Below are 25,837 nucleotides of genomic sequence, written 5' to 3'. Positions count from 1 at the left end.
GCTTTATGCAGTATACTGTGTATTTTTGAGTATGTTCTTTGTCTAGCAACTTTGCTAAAGATATTATTTCCAGTAATGCATATGAAGATTTAAAAACTTCTACATGCACAGTCATATTATCTGCAAAAAAATATAGTCTTATTTTTTCCTTTTCAGTATTTACATCCTTATTTTCCCATGCTACTTATTTGCTAGGACCTCCAGCACAGTGTTGAATAAAAGTGATAAGAACAGGTAGGTATTGTCAACTATGGTTGTTGGCACCAATTCAACACCAACGTGAACCCCAATTTGGGGTGAGGTGAAGAAGGAAACTTTATTAAGTGTAAAACATCTCAATTGTGATACAGCATGGTTGTGGGGCAGCCCTGGGACTAGGCCCCTCTCTGGCTAGACAGCTCTGCTCCCCACTGGGAAGGGAAAGTATGCTTCTAGAGCTACAGGGTTATATAGACAGAGCTGCCCACCCCCTGGTCCCTGATTGGTCTGTCCTCATGCAAATGAGGACTCCAAATCCTCCCAGTTTGATTCATCCAAGGGATACTTTCTTGATTGGTCATAATGGAGCTGCTCTGATTGGTGGGTGAAGCTGTTGATGGGGGGTGGGGTGGGATATAGCTGCACAGCTCTGACTGGATGGAGAAAGCTTTAGTCCCATTGGTTGAAATAGGATTCCAGAAACTCCTTTATAAGGGCTGGCTCAGATGGCAGAAACAGTTCAGGCAGACGGTTAAGTGCAGACTTCTCTGTGAAGTGCAGTTTGCAAGAGAGGCCCCTGTGTAGAAATGGCTGCTGGGCTCTGTTTTTGAAAATTTGAGCCCAGTTAACCACCAGGAGCCCTTCTTAGTAGGTATCTTCTTTTTCAGGGTCCACAGTATCCTTGTCTCATTTTTTTTTTTATCTCAAAGGGAAAAAATTTAACATTTTGTTATTAAGTATGATGTTGTAGGCGGCCTTTATCATATTAAAGAAGTTTCTTTTTTATCCTTGTTTGCAAAGAGTTTTAAAAATCATGAATGGCTGTGTAATTTTATCTTGCACTTTTCTATTAATTTTCTCTTCTGTTAACAATGAATTAAATGCACATATTAGAGAAGAAAGCTTAAACATTAATGACCTAAGCATCTAAAACAATTAAAAGATTTTCCCTCTCCTAGTTAACTGTTAAAAATAATATTTGAGCCCATTATACCTACTGAAATAACACTTAATCTAAACCTCAATTCTGGTATAGGAGTACTTACTAACATTTAAAAATACTCCCTAAAGTAGATTGGGAATCTATCATCCATAAATGGAGATATAGCATAGAAACTGGGAATAACACTTGATGCCACATGAACTGGCAAACACATTTAAAAAATAGTTTATTTTCATAATTTTAAAAGCATTCTGGGCTGAGTCACTTATTTTGGTAATGGCATTTTGAAATCTTATGCTAAGAATTGAATCCATCATTTTCTAGTAGGGCCTAGAAATAGATTTCAGGCTCTAGAGATATAGAGGATATACTTGGTGTATTAGGAACACCATTTGTCATCAAGTAGATAGATCCATTCTGCTAGAGAACATTGTAAAAAAATCTACCTTAGTTCAATTTTGTTTTATAGATTATTTTGATAGCTGTTAAGATAGCCCATATCAGTCTTCTAGCTTCTTTACTGTTGTGTTTCAGTGGAGAAACTGATAATTCTAAAACTGATTTAGTCTGAGTCGAATCATTGATGATAGAGAAAATAAATTAATTCTGTAAAATGAAAATGTGGTGAACATCAGCTAACAATAATTCACTCTAATTTATGACTTAATAGTTATTTAACAGGCAGTTATTGGTCTCTGAGCCTATTTTATTTCACGGTCACCTGTTATTTTAGGTTGCCAAAGCTGAAGACTTCCTTCTCAGCTGATGTTGAATATTGTTAAGCACAAACGTCATTATCAAGAAAACAGGAAGCTGTGTAGGAGAACATGCCAAATGGTAAATTAATAGTCTGGGGAAAGGAAGCTGACGTAGACTCAGGGAAGGAACCCTGGACCCATCTACTTTGTTCTTTTTAGATGACTTGAAGCATAGATATGGTTTAAATGATTATTTTCTCCAGAAAATATGTGAAATAATAGGTTTAGCATTAAATTAGAAAGCATTTATTTTGCTTATGTTTTGCATTGTCTTAAAAATGCTAGCGTCTTAAAGGGTTATATTATATCTTGTTTTAGCTGTGTTAATCCAGATTAATTCTCAGCTGTCACTATAACCATATAAAGTGCACTGAAATTGCCAACTTTTCCTCTTTATAGTGGGTCTTTAATGATCTCCGTAACTAGGACCTAGTAATGACTTAGAGGATTCAAATCCAAATTTACCTTTCACTATTTATTTAAAGAGTTTATTTACTTAAAGAGTTTGCTAAATAAATCAATAGTGTCACATTGTAGAGCCTATTTAATCAAGTTATGAGAGCTTTGTTCCCTCTTTTATGTCATTGATGTACATGTATACAGTTCTTATACTTATTACTGAGAAAATAATTTTCATTAAAACACGCGTGGTAGAACACTCTTTTTGGCAGTGTTTCATCAGCTTTTACTTTTCGTTATTATAGGTACTTAATAAAGAAGCATTTGTTGAAAAAAATCATAATTCACATTTTTCACTAAGTTTCCCCTTTTTAAAAAAAAATATTGATTTCAGAGAGGAAGGGAGAGGGAGTGAGAGATAGAAACATTAATGATGAGAGAGAAGCATTGATCGGCTGCCTGCACGCCCCACACTGGGGATTGATTGAGCCTGCAGCCTAGGCATGTGCCCTGACCAGGAATCAAACCGGGAACTCCTGGTTCATAGGTCAACACTCAACCGCTGAGCCATACCAGCTGGGCCTGGGCTCTTTTTAGTGCTGAGTGAAAGCTAAGAGTCTGTATTTAAAATGTGACCATAAAGTTACTCTTATTTTATAATTCTTGGCATCAAAGACTACAGATCTCTTTTGGACGATATACCTATATTAGAAGAAGGATACATTTCTTTGAGAGAAATAAGTGAAGCAGTGTTGGTGTTTATTGTTAGAAGACATATATATTTTATTGTGAGATAAATGAATTATTTGTTTTAGGGCAAGTCTTACTGTCTTGGCCTCCATGACCACCGTGGGCTTTTATTTTGTTCTGTAAGCCATTGTATTAATCTTTTATTTATAAATCACTTTTTATTTACTTTGTTAAATATCTTAAATATGTGGGGTTTTAAAATATATTTTCTTTTTCTTTTTTTAAAAGCTGCACGTCACTGACTCCTGGACCCAATTGTGACCGATTTAAACTGCATATACCATATGCTGGAGAGACATTAAAATGTAAGTCAGTGATGACTGTTTTACTAAAAATGTAGATTACAGAAATTGTTTTAGGGTTCAGTTCTTCTGGGGATGATCTATATAGCTAAATAATATGCTGGTGCTTCTGTTCCTTGACTTACCAATTTTAGGTATTATTATCTTTTGACTTCCTCCTCTGAGACATGAAGCATCAGCCTGTTTTCACTTCACCCTTTATCTCTCCCTTTTCCTCCTCTTTAATGTGATTATATCATCAGTATTGGTTCCTGTGTTGGTTACATTTTTAAAGGATTATTTAAAGCATTGTGTTGTACAGTTAAATGAACAGCCTGTAAAAATTCTTAGTAAGTGCCTGGCACAGAGTTAGCACTGTTATTACTTAAGCACAGTCTCTCTACAGTGACAATGAGCACGTGGTATGCTTTTATTTAGTTTCACATTAACCACAGTGTTTTTGGCTCCCCACTTTATAAGATGAAGATAATAGCCCCTGCCCTTTACCTCCCAACTTTTGTTTTCTATTATTTTCCTTTTGCATTGTCAAGATTGATAACATGATTTACTCTAAATCTGTAATTGTCTCTGGTCTCTGTCTATAAATTGCTTGAATGATTGCTCTGCAGGCCTGCTCCTGCACAGTTGTCACATGGGATTTACCTTTGTTGTTCTCTTGGATTTGACCTTTTTTTGTAGAATCTATGTATTGAGAAATCTGTTTTGTATAATTATATCTTGGTAAACAGGTTACCCCTTTATCTTGCTGGAACAAAGTCTCAAATAATTTGCTCGGATTCCTGTCTCCCTCCACCCTTCCACTTTTCCTGTAGAGCTCTTCTGATGATTTTTTATTACCACAGTCATAATTAGGTATCTTAATTTTTAAGAGTTCTTTCTCACTCTTGCTCTCTGTTTCTTTCACAACGTTTTGTTCTTATTTTATGAATACAGTATCTTAAAAGTTTTCAGCCTTGGCCAGTATGGGTTGGTTGGAGATCGTCCATATGGTGGTGTGTTCGATTCCCACTCAGGACACATACCCAGGTTGAGGGTTTAATGTCTGATCAGGGCACCAGCATGAGTTTCTCTCTCTCTCTCCCTCCCTCCCTCCCTCTCTCCCTCTCCCTTCTTTTCTCTCTAGAATCAATAAACATATCCTCCAGTGATGATTTTAAAAAAAAGAATCTTCTCTAAAATCAATTAAAAAAAATTTTTTTGAAAGGATATAGAAGTTTTTTTTTTTAAGTTTTCTGAATTATCTTAATTTCCCTCTCCCCCCCCGGGATTATTTTTATTTATCATTTGTTTCCCCCCTCTGTTATTCTATAGCCTTTCCTCAAATAAAAGGTGATTTTTGATTGTCCAATTATATTTAAGACAGACAATAAAACTTTGATTGGGACTTCTGTGTAGGCCGGGCTCACTGAGTGTGTGGATTAATGGTGGGCTAGCTGTTAGTATGAGGAACCCCTACATGTCATATTTTAGAGTTTAATTGTTATAGCTCTCCCTTAAATTATTTGTTCTATTTCTTTAGAAAATTCCTTGCATATTTTTTCTGGAGTTACATATCTGGCCACCATGACATTTTTTGAGAGGGTTGGTATTGTGGATAAAAAGTGGGGTTCTGTGGGTAACCTTATAGGGTGATCTGATTATAAATCCCTAACTGGGCAGGTCGTGGTGGATAGTCATGCCCCAGGCCTATAACGTTATTTTATTTATTTTTCAATTTTTCAATTATAATTGACATACAGTATTATTTTATATTAGTTTTAGGGGTATGGAATAGGGGTTAGACATTTACTACAACAATATTGATTTTTTCTATGCTGTACTTTATATTCCTATGACTGTTTTGTAACTACCAACTTGTACTTCTTAATCCCTTCACCTTTTTCACCCAGCCCTCTGGCAACCATCAGTCTGTTCTACATATCTATGAGTCTGTTTCTATTTTGTTTGTTCATTTATTTTCTTTAGATTTCACATATAAGTAAAATCATATGGTACTTGTGTTTCTCTGACTTATTTCACTTAGCATAATACCCTCTAGGCCCATCCATGTTGTCACAAATGGTTAGATTCCATTCTTTTTCATGGCCGAGATATATATATATATATGTATAACTTCTTCTTTATCCAGTCGTCCATTGATGGGCACTTAGGTTGCTTCCATATCTTGGCTTTTGTAAATAATGCTGGGCCCATGTGACTTAAAAGGAATATATATTCTGCTGCTTTGGGATGAGATGCTTTAACAATATCAATTAAATTAATCTGGTCTAAAGTGTCATTTAGGCCTATAACTTATATGGTGAAGTATTTTAAACCAGCCTGTCCATGGTGCTTGTGTGTCTATGTTAACACACCTTTGAAATACCTCTAAGGGGGTGTCAACCTTCAAGAGAACACATAATCTTGTTAACTATTCTGTAATCCTATCCCCTCCTTGCTTTCTTCAGTCTTCCTTATATCCCTTCCTTAATTTCAAATGCATAAAAGAAGCTGCAAAACTGTTGTTCTGTGGGAGCATTTGAGATCTTACTCCCTGGCATATGTTGTCAGTTTCACTCAAATAAACTCTTAGAAAAATCTTCTACAGGTTTGGACATTTCTTACCGTGACAGTAAATATTCCCTCTGGAACTTTTAAAAAAAACTATATTTTTTTATTGATTTAAGGAAAGAAGGGAGAGGGAGAACGAGACAGAAACATCAATGATGAGAGTGAATCGTGGATCGGCTGCCTCCTTTACACTTCCTACTGGGGATGAGCCTGCAACCTGGGCATGTGCCCTGACCGGGAATCGAACCATAACCTCCTGGTTCATAGGTTGATGCTCAACCACTGAGCTATACCGGCCGTGCTCCCTGTGGAGCTTTTAATTGTAAATCTCCCTGTTCTTAGCCCCATGTCTCATTCTTAGCTCTCCTTACACTGGATGACCGCAAGTTTTTTATGGATTTACCAGGACAGATGGCTTCCTGCTCATCAGTAGCCTCTTTCTCATGTTACTGCAGCCAGAGCTTTTTCTGCCCCGTTTCATCAAGTACTGCTCTTCCATCTGCATTCTGCCTTCTAGGAATTTGTTGAAATGTCTCATCTACCGATTGCTACTCTTTCTTCTTCCTCTTCACTCTCCCGTTTCGGATTTTTATCTTACTCTTTCTTCACTATCATTTAATGGCAGGGTGGGTCTTGCACTGATCATAGTATACAACTTTATCTGAAGTTTTTCATTAAACCCAATTGAAAAGTTATGATGTGTGACTTAAATTGTAATTTTAACCAAGGCTGAATCAAGCTATTAAAGCTTATGGTAATTTTATTTCATAACTTTAAACTCAATGAAGTTTGAGATGGAGATGGTATTATTTATTAAGTTATATCTTTAGCCCCTAGCACAGTAAAGACATTCAATTAAGTATTTGTTGATGAAATGAATTTATGCATAAATTAATCTTTGTGTTCAGATTTTTGTTGTTTGAAGTATGGTGTTATAGAGAATGTGACATTCTGTTAGTTGTACCTATCTTTTACCAACATAAATTCAGTTTTTAGAAGTTATTTATTATACAAGGAATTTGTAACTGGAACATTGCTCTTAACAGTACAGAAAACAGAAAGGACATACAGTACTTTGCAGATCTGGAGTCTGTGTCAATTTTATATATTTTACTCTACTTTCTCAAAGCAGATCAGTGAAAATAGCATACTAGTACAACTAAATTTTATATTTTAGAATATTTTATATATTAGAAAACAGTTTTCTATAAATGTTTATCTGTGAGTAAAGGAAATTTTGTGCAGTTAAGGATATTGAGAATGAAAGACAAAGAGGAGGGTATATTTCTACCCATGAATTCATGAATTGATTCCTACAAGAATTACCCACATTCAAAATGAAGTAATTGAAACACAAAGGACCTGCAGATTGCAGTACATTAGGAATGATGTTACTGTTTCCTCAGCTCTATTAATGTGAAGAGATAGCTCTTCAATGTTGGGACAGTGAAAGAGTTACCACGTTGTGTAAGATTCTTATGGGAAATATCAAAGGCTATCTGAATTTAAGAGAAATCCTGGAATTTCATTATTGTAGAAGAGACAGCTGGTACTTAGAGGATTGTAAAAGTGCATCTTCCAGTGGTTGATTTAAATAAAATAGATGTTAAAGTCTATGATGGTGCCACTAAAATGAGTGAAAATTTATCAGTTGTAGTAAAATTCACAGAGGAAGTTCAATGAGCTTCATATAAATGCATATTTGTAAAAAATAGCCACCCTAGTCATGATCTACAGCACTTAATTCTTGAAGAGATTATGCTTGTGTTTTGTGTACCCTATTTAAATAAGCTAGAGAATAGGCTGTTTTGATCATATTTTATTTCCAATCTCTGGTGTATTGCCTGACATTTAGAGGTGCTCAGTAAGTGTTAGTGGAATGAATGAACCATGTTCATTCTTTGGATCTGGCAATGATGAGGTTTGATGAGGAAGTGACAGAACTCTTAAGTATTTTCAATTTTACAAGTTGGTTAAATAACACTATGTAACTATAAAGAGAGATGATTGAAATACTGTAATATCATTCAAGTCTGTGGCTGGTAAAGCAAATGGTTTGCTGACTGGTTTCAAATTTGAAATTATCTTTTTTTAAAAAAAATGATTTTCCATACTAACAATTTACTTTAATCAGGGACTGTTTGGTTATAAGAAACCCATTAGAATAAACAAAAATTAAAGAGACTTTTTTGTTTGTCTCTATAAGAAATTAAGTGAATTCCATGGTGTCCAAGGGTGGGAAGTGTAGCCACTCCTCATAGGCACTGGTACCAGGGACTCCAGAAAGATGGTAGACACCATAGTAGCCAGTCAGTATCTGTGTCTTTCTCCCACATCATACTCTATTGTCATTTTATCCCCCCCCCCCCGCCCCGACTCCCCTAGATTTCTGTTTCTCTTCACACAGAATAGAAATCACTTCCTGAGCCTCTTAAGTGGTGACTCAATTCAAGGCCACCGGAGGTTGCCTATGGTCTTGGAATCTAAATTCCTGGGGGAGAGGGTCTGATTGGCAGCTTGAGCTGGGTGTCCACTCATTATCCAGTCATTTAGCCAAGAGTTCTGGGTCATGTATTCTCAGCCTGGTTACTAGAGGCCAGTTTGGCACAAGGTCAACATGGGCTTGGGCAGGTACTCTGAGAGGGCATCTGTTGCACTGTCTCAGGAATTCTTTCTAAAGAGCTTCCAAATGAAACTGTAGACATTTTCCACTTTATCTTTAACAATAGAAGCAATACTCTCATTTATCATCTGAGAGGAATGATGATTATTTCAAAGCCATTTGTGGCAGTGAAGAAGTCATGCCAAAAAATTATCTCCAAAGATTTTGAAGTTGACTATTCCAGAGGAAAAACTGAAAAAAAAAGAAAAGAAAAGACTATGATTTGGATAATACATTCTCTTCCATGTTCTCAGAGGAGCAGTGTAAAATTACCATTCATTTCTGAGGCTTCCATAACATATCACTGAATGTAAGTTTGTATTTTTTGGAGAATAATTACAATGAACTTAAACCAATCTTCGAACTGCGATTTAAATGGAATGCACCATTTAATCGTCAAACAATAGTCAAACATATACAAAGATTTTAATAGACATGTTGCAAATAGTGTTCTAGAACTTCTGCCTTACTGAATATTGAAATCAATTTCATTTTGATCCTATCTAAAGTGGTTTGGCTGATCTGTGTGTGTTCGTGCAGCCAAACATAGTCTCCAAGATCACCTGCAAGGAGAGTAGGAGTTAACCATTTTTACTATGACTTGTAACAGTTGAGCTGAGTAAAAAGTTGGATACTGTGTAAGTGGATTTAGTATTTTGCATCATGCTGAGAGGCATTATAATTTTCCTTGGTAGCGTAGTTAATTTTACTTTATTTTTATCTTTTCAAAGGATTCATTTACTTAAAGATTATTATCTAGCATTCAAGGTATTTTTAGAGGCTAATTAGGGAGGCAGGTCACCTTTGATTTAGTGAATGTTCTAAAATGCTCATGAAAGGCAAGTAAGAAGTGCTAATTTTGTGGATTAGACATTATTTCTCCTTTGTTCTGGTATTTCAGAATTTTTTTTTGAATTCATGGAATGTTTAAAAAATTTTAAGAATAGTAATGAATATTAACTTATATTTATAAAGTCAGCTTAGTTATAGCTAAATATATAAAAATAAATAAATTTGGCTTTGATGCTGATTATAGTTTATTAAATGTGGCTGATAAATTGCTAAACTAACTTACTGAGCATTTATTTTATAGAGTTAGGTTTACTTAAACACATTATCTCCTTTATTTTATTTTATTTTTTTTGTTTTTAAATATATTTTATTGATTTTTTACAGAGAGGAAGAGAGAGAGATAGAGAGTCAGAACATCGATGAGAGAGAAACATTGATCGGCTGCCTCCTGCATGCTCCCCACTAGGGATGTGCCCGCAACCAAGGTACATGCCCTTGACCGGAATTGAACCTGGGACCCTTCAGTCCGCAGGCCGACGCTCTATCCACTGAACCAAACTGGTTAGGGCAACACATTATCTCCTTTAATCACACAATAATTCTGAGATATATATTTATAGCCCACTTTTTAATATTAATTTTATTGAAGTATAATTTACATATATTAAAATGTACCTATTTTAGATGTACAGTTACATAAATTTTGGCTGTTGTAAATACCTATAATTAATTACTTCACCACAGTCAATATATATAACATTTTCATCCCCCAAAGATAAAGAACGTTTCCTTCCCTTAAGTCAGTCCTCTGCCACCATCTCCCCACTCCCCGAGCTTTTAGTCTCTCTGAAACTATAAAACAGTTTTTCCTGTTTTAGAATTTCATATAAATGGATTTATATACTAGATAGTTTTTGTGTATGTCTTCTTTCAGCATGATGTTTTGAGATTCGTCCATATTATCCCTTATATTAGTACTTTTTATTGCTGACTAGTATAACATTGTATGAATAGGCCACCGTTTTTTAATTCATTCTTCTATTAAAGGACATTTGAGTTGTTCCTAGTTTTTGGCTATTATGAATAAAGCTGCTGTTACATTTTTATATGTCTTTTTGTGTTTTCATTTTCTTGGGTAATATCTAGGAGTAGAATTGCTATGTTGTAAACTAAGTGTATGTTTAACTTTATAAGTATGTCATTTTTAAACTGTTTTTCAAAGTGGTTGTACTATTTTATATAACTACTAGAGGCCCGGTGCACGAATTCATGCACCAGTGGGGTCTCTCGTCCTGGCTTGTGGGATCGGGCCAAAACTGGCTCTCTGACACCCCCCGAGGGGTCCCGGATTGCGAGAGGGCACAGGCCAGGCCAGGGGACCACACCAGTGCATGATCGGGGCCAGAGAGGGACGTGGAAGGTTGGCCAGCCAGGGAGGGACTGTGGGAAGGCTCCAGGGCATGTCCTGCCCGTCTGGCTCAGTCCCGATTGGCCGGACCCCAGCAGGAAGCTAACCTACCGGTCGAAGATCTGCCCCCTGGTGATCAGTGAATGTCATAACGACTCTCTGCCCCCTGGTGGTTAGTGCATGTCATAGTGAGTGGTTGAGCAGCCTTAGCATATCATTAGCATATTATGCTTTGATTGGTTGAATGGATGACTGGACACTTCGCATATTAGGCTTTTATTATATAGGACTAGAGGCCCAGTGCATGAAATTCATGCACTGGTAGGGTCCCTAGTGGCTGATGGCTGCCAGCTGGGTACTCCCTCCCTTGCCCCGGCTGGCCCCGCCTCCTGGTCGAATTCTTGGACGAACTCCCAGTTGAGGGGACGATTTTCATACTACGCTTTTATTATATAGGACTAGTAATTTATGAGCAGGCTAGTTATCCCATATACTTGCCAACATTTAGTATTGTTGGTCTTTTACATTATATCCATTCTAGTGGATGTATAGTGGTGTATCTCATTATGGTTTTGACTTTTCATTTTTATGTGCTTATTGGCTATTCATATATCTTTTGTTGTGAAGTGTCTGTTGAAATCTTTTGCTCAATGTTTTGATTGTTGGTCTTTTTGTTGAGTTATGTGTTCTTTATATAGTCTAGAAAGAAGTTGTTTGTCACTATTTTCTCCCATTCTGTGTCTTCCCTTTTCATTTTCTTATGGTATTTTTCCAAGAGCAGAAGTTTTTAATATTGGTGAAGTCCAATTTAACAGTTGGCTAATTTTTCAATTTTATTCATCTAGGTAGGACAGGGGTAGGGAACGTCAGGCCTGAGGGCTATATAAGGCCGAGAAATAATTTGGTTTGGCCCTGTCAAGGCATTAGAGGTGAGTTAATTAAATGTTTGACCAAATATAGCAGGCTAATTTTTGAGTTGATAATTTTGTATGGCCTTCGAATGATGTCATAAATATCCAAATGACTCTTGGCAGGAAAAAGGTTCCCCACCTCTGACCTAGGTTATTGATTTGAGATTTTTCTTCTTTTCTAAAATTGGTGTCTAGTGCTATAAATTTCTAACTACTGCTTTAGCTGTATTCCACTGGTCTGGATATGTTGTGTTTTCATTTTAATTCATTATATATTTTTAATTTCCCTTTTGATTTCTTTTTTAACCCACGAGTTATTTGGAAATGTGACATTTAATTTCCAGAATTTTCTAGATTTTTCAGATATCTTTCTGTAATTGATTTTGAATTTAATTCCATTATGATCCAAGAACATACTTTGTATAACTTAGATCCTTTTAAATGTAGTGAGACTTCTTTTATGGCCTAAAATATGGACTATTTTAGTAAGTGTACAGCATCTTGTTGAGGGTACAAAGTTGGTGCCAACAAATGCCTACATTTCTATTAATTATCTTTGTATTTCAGGGTGGTTTCCTCCAACCCATTTTTTTTGCAAGATTATGGCCCGGGCAATAGTGCCTTCAGATCAGAAAAGAAAGACTCATACTTTTTCAGAGGAGGTAAAGTAGAGTTTTAAAAATTCTGGTCTGACTTAAGAATGAAGGGTACTTAGGACACTAGGTTCTTTATGGAAGTGTATGGAGGGCCCAGATGTGCTTCTGTTTGTTTTGAACTAGTCCCTATTTTTTATTATTTTGGCCTGTAAGGGCATTGAATTGCCTTCATCTCTAGGATATTTCAGACAGAAGTTGGCAAATGACCTTTGAGACATTTGATGGTAATTCCAGATGGCACAGGCACTCCAGACCCTTCAGGTTCTTGCATGGCAGGCTTTACGTGGCATTCTCTGATAGTTGATCTCCATTGATTTTCACTGGATCATTAGTCTGCTTTAGGGGAAATAATTGAGATTTCATATTTCCATTTCCCCCAAAGATATGAACCATGTCTTAATTTCTAGTATATGACATCATTCATATTAACTTGTATATATTGATTCTTAATAAATTTATCTTTTTATATGTATTTATTTATGTGCTAGATACAGATCTTCATTTCTGTTGAAATTAAAAAGTAAGACCTCTGTCTGCTATAACCAGACTACTAATTCTTCATAGAACTGTTCTTTTAATACTGTTCCCAGGCTGCTATCAAACCTCTAATTTATTGAAATCCTTATTCATGTTTTCAGAGTTAGGAAAGATAATCATCTTTGGATTCTTCTTCAGCCAGTTCTGTGTCAGCATATAAAAAAGAAAACCAGCAGTGGCTTTACCCTTCACATTTTCCTTTTGATACCATTCACACTAAGATCCTTAGTAACAACTCCAACAAAAAAATAAATCCTTGTTTTTCTTCTGCCTTTGGCTACAGGGCTAGGTTGTAAAAGGAAGGGAACAAAATGTTTTAGTAGGGTCATCATTAGTGATGGGGCATTAGAGCCATTAAACAAATAAACAGTTTAACAAAAAATACAACAAAATAGAAAAGTAGATGCTAGAGGATTTAGGAAGTTGCAGGGAGTTTTGTTGATACAGGATTTCAGATGAAGACCAGACACATCTAACTTGTGGGAGGAATGAAGCAACAAGGGAAGAGAGATGAATGGGAATAGAGTTAGCTTGAAGATTAAGAGGAATGATTAAAAAATATTTTTATTGATTTCAGAGAGAGGAAGGGTAAGGGAGAGAGAGAAGCATAAATGATGAGAGAGAATCATTGATTGGCTGCCTCCTGCATTCCCCCTATTGGAGCTCAAGCCGGCAACCCAGGTATATGCCCTGACCAGAATTGAACTGTGACCTCCTGGCTCATAGATCTGTGCTCAACCACTGAGCTATGTCAGCCAGGCAAGAGGATGTTTCTTTTTTTAAAGTTCTTCTGCATTTTCAATAAAAATTATGTTTTCCCTTTCATTGTGCCTTAGAAACTAGAATCTTTTCATATTATTGTTGTTCTATATGATAACCCTGTTTGATAGTGGTGCTGGAAGCCTAAGAGGATGTGGTTGCATTCAGTGTCTAGAAAAGTTACAACTCATCTCTAGTTATTTCTTCCTTTGTACTTATGCCCAAACCTCTCCATCTGGAGAAGTGCCAATTTGCTTCTAAATTTAAATAAATAAGAACATTTCTTATCAATAGGGGTGGCAAATTTAGCCCCTCTTTAGAGCACTGAGCAATTTATGACCATATGTTAAATACCATAAAACAGCTTTAAAGACTTGGTCCCTGGCCATTGCCAGATTGCACCGTAGGAGTGCCGCAGCACTGCGAGGGACTGGGAACGTTTCCTCCGGCCCTTGGAGGCCTCCGTAACGCACTGATGTCACAGCCAAAGAGGCCTGTTTTCAAACATTCCCTTTATAAAGGTGAAATACTAAAAGATTCCATTTTGGCATTTGGGCGCAAAGAAGGCAAGACTTCTTTTTGATTCTTAAGGGTCAAAATTAGTATGAAAAGTGTTGTGTGGGAGAATGAGTAACTTGGCAGCAGTGAGTCCAGAAGGCAAGTCTAGGAATAGGTAATAGATATCCTACTCATTCTTTTTTCTTGGAGCATGAACTGGACTTTTGTAAGGCATAAGCAAACCAAATATCACATGTTTCTCAATTGTTTTCCTTTTGCCAAATTTATGGAATGAATATTAATGTTAAAAACAATTTTTAAAATTTCATGCCATTGGACTGACAATGATGATTTATTTTCTCCCAGAGTATGACTCATTATTTGGTGAACTCCAATTATTAGTTTTTCTTCTTACCATCATCACAGCCTGTGAATCATTTATGGCATTCAGTGGGCCCATGGCTGAGAGAATGAAGGTGTGTGCCAGCAAACATGTGATTTTTGGTTAAGTAGTGCTGTAGGGCCTTGGGTGGACTTTTAACACATGAGGAAACCACTGGTTCAGGCAGGGCCCAGTGTTATAAAACAGAAATAGGCACCAGGTCTTTGTACACGATTTTCCTGACTGTTCTCTCTGAAGGATAACTCTGCCTACAGAGGAAGATGATGAAATTTGGCTGTCAAAGGTTCAGGATTCCTAGCCTTCTTGAATGTGTAAGTGCCAGCCTGAGGGCTGGTTTCCTGTCAGTTCCTGTGTAGTTTGCACTACATCCTCTTTGCAACAGATCAGTATTTTAGGTCATCTGTCACAACTGCTATCCTGTACATTCTTGGCAATTTGATCTCAGTTTGCAGAAGGCAGCTGGTCTACTTCTCTAGGAAGTGCAGTTGTAGCTCCCGTCTCCTTCTTCCTAAGGCCAGGAAGCACACTATTGTTACTCATCACTGCTTTCTTCCTTTGAAAGAACAAAAATCTTCAAACTTTGGCAAATTCAAAAAGTGCTGGGTAGCAGTTTGAAATTACCCTTTCCATTTTGTTAATCTAGGGCAAAAACTTGAGTGATCTTTGACATCCTTTGAAATCTTGTCTTTTTCCATAATACATGTATGTGCATTAGTGGTAGACACCTTTACCCTACTCACTGCAAATGAAGTCATGCTTAAGTCATCAGTCACATCAAGATGTTTTGTTTTGTTTTGGGCTTTGATTTTTCAAGAATAGTCTAATTACTTAGGCCATGTTATTGCCCAGTTATTGTTTTTTGTTTTGTTTTTTTGTTTCTGTTTCTTTCCCTTTGCAGTTTGATTTTTTTCCTGTTCCAGCATCTATCAAGACTATTCACTTTGGATATGACTTGAGTATTTGCCTTGGATTTTCAAACTCTGTGGAACACAGAGATATTTAAAGCACATGTCTTTACTATTTAATGTTAAGATAAATGTATTGTTTGAGTTGTTCCAATTTATCATACCGTAATGGGTAAACTATGTTGGGAATTTAGAAAAATGAGCAATGTTCCTCCTGTCTTATGACTCAGAAGTCTCATTTTGGCAACTTGATTTTATTTATGTAAAATAGGAATCACCTCTAGCCCAGTTCATGTAAGAGAAGAACCTATTTCTAAAGAGAATACAAACTCATGCATGAGTTATTATTTCTTATATATATTTTTATTGATTTCAGGGAGGAAGGGAGAGAGAGATAGAAACACCAATGATGAGAGGGAATCATTGATTGGCTGCCTCTGGGCACGTGTTCTTGACCGGAATCGAACCTGGGACCCTTCAGTTCACAGGCCGATGCTCTATCCACTGAGCCAAACCGGCTAGGGCGCATGAGTTATTTTAAATAATATTCTCTTTTTATTGAAATATTTGGGTTATATTGCTTAATACAATTATATAGGTTTCAGGGGTACAGTTCTATAATATATCATCTGGATATTGTATTGTGTGTTCACCACCCCAAACGAAGTTTCCTTCCATCATTTATCCCCTTTTACCCTCTCCTACCTCACCCCATTCCTTCTGATGATCACCACTTTGTCTATCTATAAGGTTTTTTGTTTGTTTTTTGCTTAATTCCTTCACTTTTTTTCACCCAGTTCCCTTACCCCCTCCCCTCTGACAGGGGTCAGTCTTAAATAGTATTCTTTTTAAATTTTTTTAATCCTCACCTGAGGATATTTTTGCATTGATTTTTTGGGGGGGCGGCGGGGGAAAGAGGGAAAGAAGGAGAGAAACACATTGATTGGTTGCCTCCTGCATGATCCCTGACCAGGGCCTGGGCTGGGGAGGAGCCTGCAACCAAGGTACGTGCCCTTGACCTGAATTGAACCCGGGACCCTTTGTTCCACAGGCCGGCACTCTATCCACTGAGCCACACTAGCTAGAGCTTAAATAGTATTCTTTTTTTTTTTTAAATATATTTTTATTGATTTCTTACAGAGAGGAAGGGAGAGAGATAGAGAGTCAGAAACATCGATGAGAGAGAAACATCGATCAGCTGCCTCCTGCACATCTCCCACTGGGGATGTGCCCGCAACCCAGGTACATGCCCCTGACCGGAATCGAACCTGGGACCTTTCAGTCCGCAGGCCGACGCTCTATCCACCGAGCCAAACCGGTTTCGGCTTAAATAGTATTCTTACAATTGATTGTGGCACAGATCATTTCTATTTCTGATTCTTCTTTTCATCTTTATAAAAACTTTATCTTTTAAAAGAAAAAAATTCCCATCTTTTGTAAGGTTCAACAACATCATTAGTCTATCTCCTGTTTTTGTGTGTGTGTGTTTTGGTTCTTCAGATGAATGAAGAGAAAGGAAAGAGAAATTGTGTTGTTTTACAGAAAAAAGTGAACTTTCTGAAGGTGGATTTTATGTCAGATGTATGGACACCAGGCAGTATCATCATAGAAATAGCCCAACTCCTGATAATTCACTAAGGATGGCATGAAGGAAGAAATTTTGTGTTTGATATCTAGATTATTTATAGCAAATCAAATCTGTAGTTCCTGAAATAATATGTTGTTAAACGCCAGGGATAGGAACCTCTGTGATCTTTAAGGTTTACATGACTTACATAGTAGCTGATCAAGAAATGTCTGTTTATTAAATGAGTGAAACCAGGGCACTAAAAGAGTATATCTTACGTGGAAGGTCTTAATTGGAAGGAAACTAATTTTTGGGACCTTTAAGTGGGATAGGGGTATCTAAAGATTTGAGAAAGAGCAGCATAGTTTCTTCATGGAAGAAAGGGCTAGGAACTATGAAAGGTTATATAGATCTAACTGGTTTACATGCATATTTAGAAAGAACCTAGGAAAAGACTAGCAGAAGTAATTTGCAACACTTGGGCTAGAATAGGACTAATTTTACTTTGTAAAGAATAACTGTTAATAGGTTGAACTCTTATTATAGAATGATGAGTATGGTACATTGGGAAGAAAAGAATAAGTTGAATTTATCCCCAGAGTAGCATGGCCTTTGATTCTGTCCTTGGGATAGATCTGATAAGCAGATCATGAAATGATTAGTTAGACATAAATATGTTGTTTGACAGTATGCCTAGAGTCTGTCATGATTAAAGAATGCTGCTTAATGTTGAAATAAGATAATTGTTCATTTTAATATAGAGCAAATTGCAAAATTGTTTCTTCTCCAGTTAATTTTATTTTATTTTTTACTGCTCTTTCTGTTTCTCCTTTTTCTGTTTTTCTAAGTGTAATTTCACTACAATTGGGTAAGACAAGTTCCAGCTGGTCACACTCAAACATCAGACTTTTTACCTACTTTGGCAGGGTTGCCCATCTCCTCTAGAAAGGAAAGAAAGAATCCACAAATCTCAGAGGACTTTCACCCGACCATTATCCAGTCATTACTGAGCACCTACTCAGTCCAAATTCTGAAGCACAGTCTTTGAGGGCCTCCATTGTTTGGGACCATCATAACCTTTCCAACATTCTCTCTTCTCTTTACCCCCTTCTCTACTAAACCCAGTTGTTTTGATGGTCTGTCCCAGCTTTCATTTTCAACTCTATGTTTGCTATCCCTTTGAATATCTTGTTTCTACTAGTGTTGTCTATTCTAAGGGGCACATAATTTGTTTTCTACTCCTTAAATTTTGCTAATTCTTTTACCCTTGCCTATAATTACCATCTTATATTTCTTAGTTTTTATCTAAGCCCACTATGAACAGCACTAAGAGTAGACATTTAAAAAAAGAATTGATTAGACTGAGCCTGACTTCAGACTAAAAGGAAATAGTCAGTGAAGTAGGAGACTGGGGCAGATTGTTCAAAGACGGCCACAACAGTATCTCTTGTCCCACATGATCTGTTATACTGTGTGTGACCTTGGCACCCCCCTTCCATTTCAAGAATTGGAGTATAAGTTTTCTTCTCTTGAATTTGAGTGGGTTTTTGACTATTTTGACCAATAAAATATGATTAAAATAAGTTGTATGACTAATGAGGTTGGGTTATAAATGGCAGTATAGCTTTATTCTCATTAGCAGGAACATTTGTGCTTGGGGCCCTGCGCCACTACCTATGAAACCTGACTGCTTTAAGGTTGCTCTACTGTCAGGTAGCCAAGCCACATGAAGAGGCCACATGCCACATGTTGGCACTGCAGTTGGCAGTTCTTGTCTTGGAGTTATCCCAGCCCTGGGCACCAGGTATGTGAGTGGAACCATATTGGACCCTTCAGACCAGCCTATATACCAGCTATATACCACTGAGAGGCCTCTTTCCACACTGTCGGAGCTAAAGAATCACTGACTACATTCTGCTCATGTTTCTAACCCACAGAATCTGTGAGCATAACAAAATGGTTGTTGTTTTAAGCCTCTGAGTTTTGGAGTAGTTTGTTAGGTAGCATTAGTAATTGGAACAGAGAGACTGAAGAACAGGAGCAGAACAGGGGCCTGGAGGAGGATGGAAGAGATGGGACTAGAAGCAGGGATAGAGAGGTTCAGTCTCCAGAGGGAGGAGGAAAAGACAAAAGGATCAGGAAAGAAATGGGTAGATTTTGAGGAGAAAGCGTGGGTAATTCACTATATAAATATATGTATATTTTGTTATGTTTATATTTGGATAAAGGCGGAGTTGGAGATGCTTAGCAAGAGGTAGGTCTAGCAAGGGCCTGGCTGCCTGGTTGAGCTCCTGGCCTTTAACAAATAAATACTCATGTGAGGAAAGACAGAGGCTTGGCGTTTGATCATTCTGGTCTGCCTTCCTCAAGAGAGTTTTGTGTGTAGTGAATATGTAGTGTGAAGTACTCCAGCCCTCAGAAGAAGAAAGGTGATTCTCTCCAGAGGAAAGCCTTGTACCTCTGTGGCTCCATTTATAAGTTCTGAACCGCAACATGACTCTTTAGGATTTCGAATGACCCAAAGCTGCTGTGGTTTTAGGAAATGAAAGGAAGCCTACCTCTCGAGTGGGGACTTTAAGTAGCAGCTTTCTTGAGAGGAGAGGGAACAAATCTAGTTTCAGTTCTGGAGCTTCAGAGGGCTTTTGTCCACATTGAGGACTCAGCAAGTGTTAATTGAATGGCAGAATTCATTCTCGTTTTCTGTAGCATCCAGCAACCTGGCCACCAGCCACATGCAAATCAGTTTGTTTCTGTGAAGGTTGACATACTGCATATCTAAATGTACTCTTGAGTCCGGGAATCCTGCAAGTTGTAGTTTTCCTTAGTAAATATCTAATTTGTTGTTGAAATCTTTTAATTAAGGAGAAATGCTGTAGAACCTTATTGAAATGCTATTACTGGATAAAAGAACATTACTTTTATGACAGGGTAGCCCTGATGTATCAAACCTTTACTTCATGTGTAATAGTTAGAAGATAGAATCTGCCCTTGTGTTATCAGGGACTTTACTATATTTCAGTTGGTCTCTGTTAGATGCTTTCATTTCACCATTTCTTAATCCCTCTGACGCCCGTGTTCGAGTGACTTTGGTGTATCTGAGATGTGATTTGTGTTTTGCTTATTTCTCCATCTCTTCCCTGAAAATTGTGGCACATGTAGATAACTTGTTCTTACAGACCCTGCTTGACTTCTTTCTGACTTGCATAATTTTCCTGGCAGGAGCATGACTGTCTTTTTGCTTTGTTTTCATCAACTTAAATTTAAATTATCAAACAGAAAAGTTGTCATCGTGATACCATGGCTTTTAAAAGACTGCTCATTTTCTGTTGCTTGATTATTTTTTATTTTTTTCCTTTTTTCAGTGAATGTTGGCTAGTGCTTGTGTAGCTTTAACTGTTTTTACTCTGGTAGTTTTATTTTATTCATTGTTTCTGAAAAGCATCTTCTTATATCTACTTTTGAAGAATTTTAATTTATTCATCCTTATTTTTCAGCATCCTAAATTTTCATTAATTTCCATAGATTCCCCCACTTTAGCTTTCGTGAATTACTGGACTTGCTTTTGTTCATTGTTAGACTTGTTGTTTAGCTCTGTCGTGTGTGAACTCAAAGGACCCTTCATACTATTTTTTTTACATCTTTCTTGGTCCAGTTGTTGGGCATTTCAGAATTATTTGACAGTAGAAAGTGTTATTTGGTTTTTTTCTCTCCATGAATTCCAAAGGCTATTGCTTAGTTTTTACAGTGTTTCTGAGAGTTTATGGGTGGGTTTTGCACGATCCTCCAAGCACTGTTTTGTGGGAGCTGAAGACAAGGTCCAGCCTGATACTGTTCTTTGTGTGCTAGTTTGATTCTACTGCTAGAGTTGTGGTTTGTGCCTGCGGATGCGCTCAGCAAAAGACATTGTTACACAATGACCTCAGGATTCAAAGAAAGATTGGTGCGTTGCTCCCTCACCATCTAGTATTCTGTGGTTAATTCTCCTGATTTTCTGGCAAGTGTTGCTTGTCTGTGTCAAGCTTTGCCACATCAGCCTTAAATTTCTGCTTTGTTTAATTCAGCTAGGATTTAGAAAGAAATATTTACAATTGTATAGCATTCCATATTTTCCAAAGTATTTTTACTTAACTGATCTCGCTCTAATTTCCCAACAGCTTTGGGAGGCCAGTTATCCCGCTTTATGTGTATGGGGAGTGGGGGTGGAGGGGGGGACTTATACAGTCTAAGTGACTACCAGCCGTGGGCAAACTACGGCCCGCAGGCCGGATACGGCCCGTTTGAAATGAATAAAACTAAAAAAAAAAAAAAGACCGTACCCGTTTATGTAATGATGTTTACTTTGAATTTATATTAGTTCACACAAACACTCCATCCATGCTTTTGTTCCGGCCCTCCGGTCCAGTTTAAGAACCCATTGTGGCCCTCGAGTCAAAAAGTTTGCCCACCCCTGGACTAGCCTGAGGTCACTAACGAGGTCAGGGATCCAGAACTCAAATCCAAGGTTCCACGTACAGGCTTGATGCTTTCCCCACTGCAACATGCTGGGAAAGAAATACCACTTTTATTATCACACAGTAACGATGTGCTTCAAGAACAAATCAAGGTGAATGATCAGGTGCTCATGGTGAGAGAGTTATACAAGAAATACGAACAAGCCATGACATTCCTACTAGGTAAACACAGCATCAAATGCTGATGACTTCTGCCATCCATCAGCTACGAAAGGTGTGGTCAGTTGACCAGTAGTTGATTGGGAAATTAACGGACAGACTTCTACTTTTGTGTGGAACTCTCTTGGACCTTTGAAGAGTAATAACTTGTAGTTGGTTATTTTTGTTTTGCTTGTTTTTGAGGGTAGAAATCACAAGCAGAATTTGCTGCAAATAGGGTGAGAAGTTAATCAGGTTTATGAGAGAAAGGTTCAGTTTCAGCTTTGAGATGCAGAGAATAGTCTTAAATGTATTTTACTGTATGTGTCTTTAAGACTCATTAGCCTGTAATCTTATTTTTTTTAAAATATAATTTTTATTGATTTCAGAGAGGAAGGGAGAGGAGAGAGAGAGAGATAGAAACATCAATGATGAGAGAGAATTGACTGGCCCTGCACACCCCCTACTGGGGATCGAGCCAGGCATGTGCCCTTGACTGGAATCAAAGCTGGGACCCTTCAGTCTGCAGGCCGATACTCTATCCACTGAGCCAAACCAGCTAGGGCTGTGATCTTATCTTTTGGACCTTGATCTAGTAACATGGCTTTATGATTCAGGTCTATTATCTGTCCTGATATATCTTTAATTGTCTTAATTATATCTTTTTGATATACTAAAAACTGGTTTAATTCGAAATCAGATGGTAAATTAAAACAGTTTTGAACCACTTTCTAAAATCAATTGGGTCATTTTTTTTTAAATGTGGGAAAGATGAAGGGAGAAAACTTAAAGGTCAATATAACTGAAAGGTCCAGATAATAAGATGGACCAGATATGTATAGCTAAACTCTGGGCAACTGTGAATGAAAAAAATTGTTTTTTTTTATCTTAAAATATACTTAAAATTTATTTAGAAATGCAATTGTCAAAATACTTTAAACTTAGCATATGATTTAAATATTAAGTACCCAGTTTTATTTTATTTTAGGATTGAAAAGAATCTGAAATAAATTAGATATTATCAAAACCAAATTTAATTCAAGTAGAAGAGTCTCTCTTCAGCCTCAACCTATAAGTCTTGCTACAGTTCCTCTTAAGAGACATGGAGCCCTAGCTGGTTTGGCTCAGTGGATAGAGCATCGGTCTGTGGAGCAAAGGGTCCTGGGTTCGATTTTGGTCAAGGGCATATACCTCGGTTGCAGGCTCCTCCCCGGCCCGGGTCTTGGTCAGGGCCCGTGCAGTAGGCAACCCAATCGATGAGTTTCTCTCACATTGATGTTTCTCTCTGTCTTTCTCTTTCTCTTCCACTCTCTCTAAAAATCAATGGAGAAATAAAAAAAATAAAAAAAAAGAGACATGGATTTGCCAGAAGTTATGTCATTCTAATAATTAACTGGAGTGGAAGAACTTTATTTTTAGAGCTAAAGACCCTTGGATGTCATCTAATCTGCTACCCATTGTAGCAGTTTCTTTAGTGGTGCCTTGGTAAGTGAGTATTGTGGACCCTGAAGAAGAAGACACCTACTGAGAAAGGCTCCTGGTGGCTAACTGGGCTCAAATTTAGAAAAATAGAGCTTAGCCCGCTGATGTTGCTCAGTGGTTGAGCATCAACCTATGAACCAGGAGGTCACGATTCAATTCCTGGTCAGGGCACTTGCCTGGGGTGTGCAGGAGGCAACCAATCAGTGATTCTCTCTCATCATCGATGTTTCTGTCTCTCTCTTCCTCTCCCTTTCTCTCTGAAATGAATAAAATTATATTTAACCCCTCCCCCCCCAAACAACAACAACAACAAAAGATTAGTAGCCATCTTTATACAGGGGCCTCTCATGCAAACTGCACTTTAGGGAGAAGCCTGCACTAAGCCATCTGCCCCCTGCACTGAACTGCCTGCCTGCACTGTGTCCCTGCCACCCGAGCCAGTCCTTATAAAGGAGTGCCTGGATCTTCATTCAGTCGGAGCTATACAGCTATACCCCACCAGCTGCTTTACCAGCCAATCAGAGCTGCTCCATTCTGACGTATTGGGGCAGAATCTTTTAATTCTTTTTTTTGTTACTGACACTATAATATTTTTTGAGGTATTAAACCATTTAAATTAATGGTTTGTGTATATCTATAAAAATCAAGCTTACATGCTAAGTTTGTTATTTTCTCAGTTTTTTACTATTTCATGATATCATCATTACTGATTTATTTTTAAAATTATATTTCATTTCCAGCTACTTAAAAAAACCACAAACAAAATCATAGAAAGATTGAGAAAGCTTACTTTCTTTTTATGGGGTCAGATGCATTGTAATAATTTAAAAAGAATTGGTAATAAATTGTATTAATGGAACAGTTTTATGAATATGCATTAGAAAATTATTAAGACTAAAAATTTCTACAGTAGAATGCTTATTACTCAATAAAGTAATGCTAATTCATAGCATTTGGCTTAAAATATTGTTATTTTATGCACTGAAATAAATATACAGAAGTATGAGGTTAAAGGTTCATTTAAAACATAATATAACATCTGAAGATAGGACATGATACCCCTTTCCTAATTAGTTTAAGTTTCTAAGAGTTGGCAACATAGCAGATTCCCTATGATATACCTAAGAATCATGTAGCTCAGTTTTCTGAGAACTGTCTTTTATTGTAAACCACTGTAAATGACTGGGCACGCTTAACTTGGAGAAGGGAAGACTAACAGAAGGGGTCCTTTGTAGAATAATACCAATTAGAATAATGCTTAAGGTACAACTAGCATTAATAACTAAAAGTGATTTTAAACACATATATTTTTTTCAGATATAAGAAATAACTTTTTTCCAGCAGCTAATAACTGCCCAGCAATAGAATGTGCTGCCTAATGAAGTAGTGGGCACATTTTACTTAGAAGTGGTCATGGAAAAATGGAAGAGCTTTTCCCCTTCCCTTTGTTTTTTTCTTTCTTTTCATTTTATCCTCTAGATCTCTGCTGTTCAACATGGTTGCTACTAGCCACAGTGGCTATGGAGTACTTGAAGTATGGCTAGCCTGGGAGCAAGACAGTACAGGAGGAAATCACAGAGAGGAGGACAGGGTCCTTAATTTATGTATGAAGTCTCAGGCGTATTCTTTTTTTTTTTTTTTTGTTAATCCTCCCTTAAGGATATTTATTCATTGATTTTTTTTTTTTTAAAGGAAGGGGAAGGGAGAGGGAGAGACAGAGAAACATTGATGTGAGAGAGACACATAGTTGGTTGCCTCCCGCTGGTGCCCCAACCAGGGCTGGGAATGGAGCCTGAAACCAAGGTACCTACTCTTTACCTGAATCGAACCCAGGACCTTTCAGTCTGTGGGCTGATGCTCTATCCATTGAGACAAAGTGGCTAGGGCCAGGCTTATTCTTGAGCTGCACATGTATGGAACTGGGCAGAATGAATATAGCAAAGGCTTTGAGAATTGAACTGTATTGTAGTTCAGTGGCCAGATTCTAGACTGGTTTCTCAGTAACACATGTGGGGAAAACCAGAATAGCATTATCAGGCTTTGAAAACTGTACTGACATTTGAACCAAGTTCACAGAAGATGGTCTAGCATTTTCATTTTAAACCTAATGTTATGCCAATTCATTTGGAAGCTTAAATGAAATGAAATTCCTTGGAAGACTTCAAAACTTACTCAAGAAGAAATAGATATTCTGAATAGCCCTACATCTGTTAAAACAATTGAATTCATAGTTAAAAAAAAAACACCTTTCAAAAGTAAAACTCCAGGCCCAGATTGCTTCAAGTGAATTCTACCAAACATTTAAGGAATAAATACCACCAATTCTACACAATTTCTCCCAGAAATTAAAATTTCCCAGCTCATCTTATAAGGCCAGCATTCTCCTGATACCAAAATCAGTCAAAGAAAGTACAAGGAAAACAAAACAAAACAAACTATAGACCAACATCCCTCATTTGAAGAGAAAAGCAAAACTTTAAAAACATTATTAGCAAATTAGAGGCCCAGTGCACGAATTCGTGCATGGGTGGGGTCCAGCCAGCCCAGCCCCAATGGGGGCAGATCAGGGCCGGGCCTGTCTGGAGGAGGAGACAGCGAGAGGTTGGCCCTGCCCCCGATTAGGGTGGGGGGGGCGATTGGGGGCAGGGATGGCCATGGGGAGGGGCTGTGGGTGGTGGGCCAGCCAGCTCCACCCCCAAATAGGGTGT

At 37.5% G+C, this 25,837-nt stretch overlaps 1 protein-coding gene across 1 annotated transcript in view; it reads left to right on the top strand.

The window, feature by feature from the left end:
- BRE (brain and reproductive organ-expressed (TNFRSF1A modulator)) overlaps window positions 1-25,837 on the top strand; it is a 343,490-nt gene that overhangs the window by 19,891 nt on the left and 297,762 nt on the right. The window contains exon 3 of the mRNA XM_005874839.2: window positions 3,277-3,353. Coding sequence (XP_005874901.1) covers window positions 3,277-3,353 — 77 coding nt within the window. The remainder of the gene's footprint in view (window positions 1-3,276; window positions 3,354-25,837) is intronic.

This window comes from Myotis brandtii, unplaced genomic scaffold (genome assembly GCF_000412655.1).
Source record: "Myotis brandtii unplaced genomic scaffold, ASM41265v1 scaffold454, whole genome shotgun sequence".
In the NCBI taxonomy this organism is placed as follows: Eukaryota; Metazoa; Chordata; class Mammalia; order Chiroptera; family Vespertilionidae; genus Myotis; species Myotis brandtii.
Note: the sequence above shows the minus strand (reverse complement) of the source record. Positions and strands in the feature narration are given on the sequence as shown.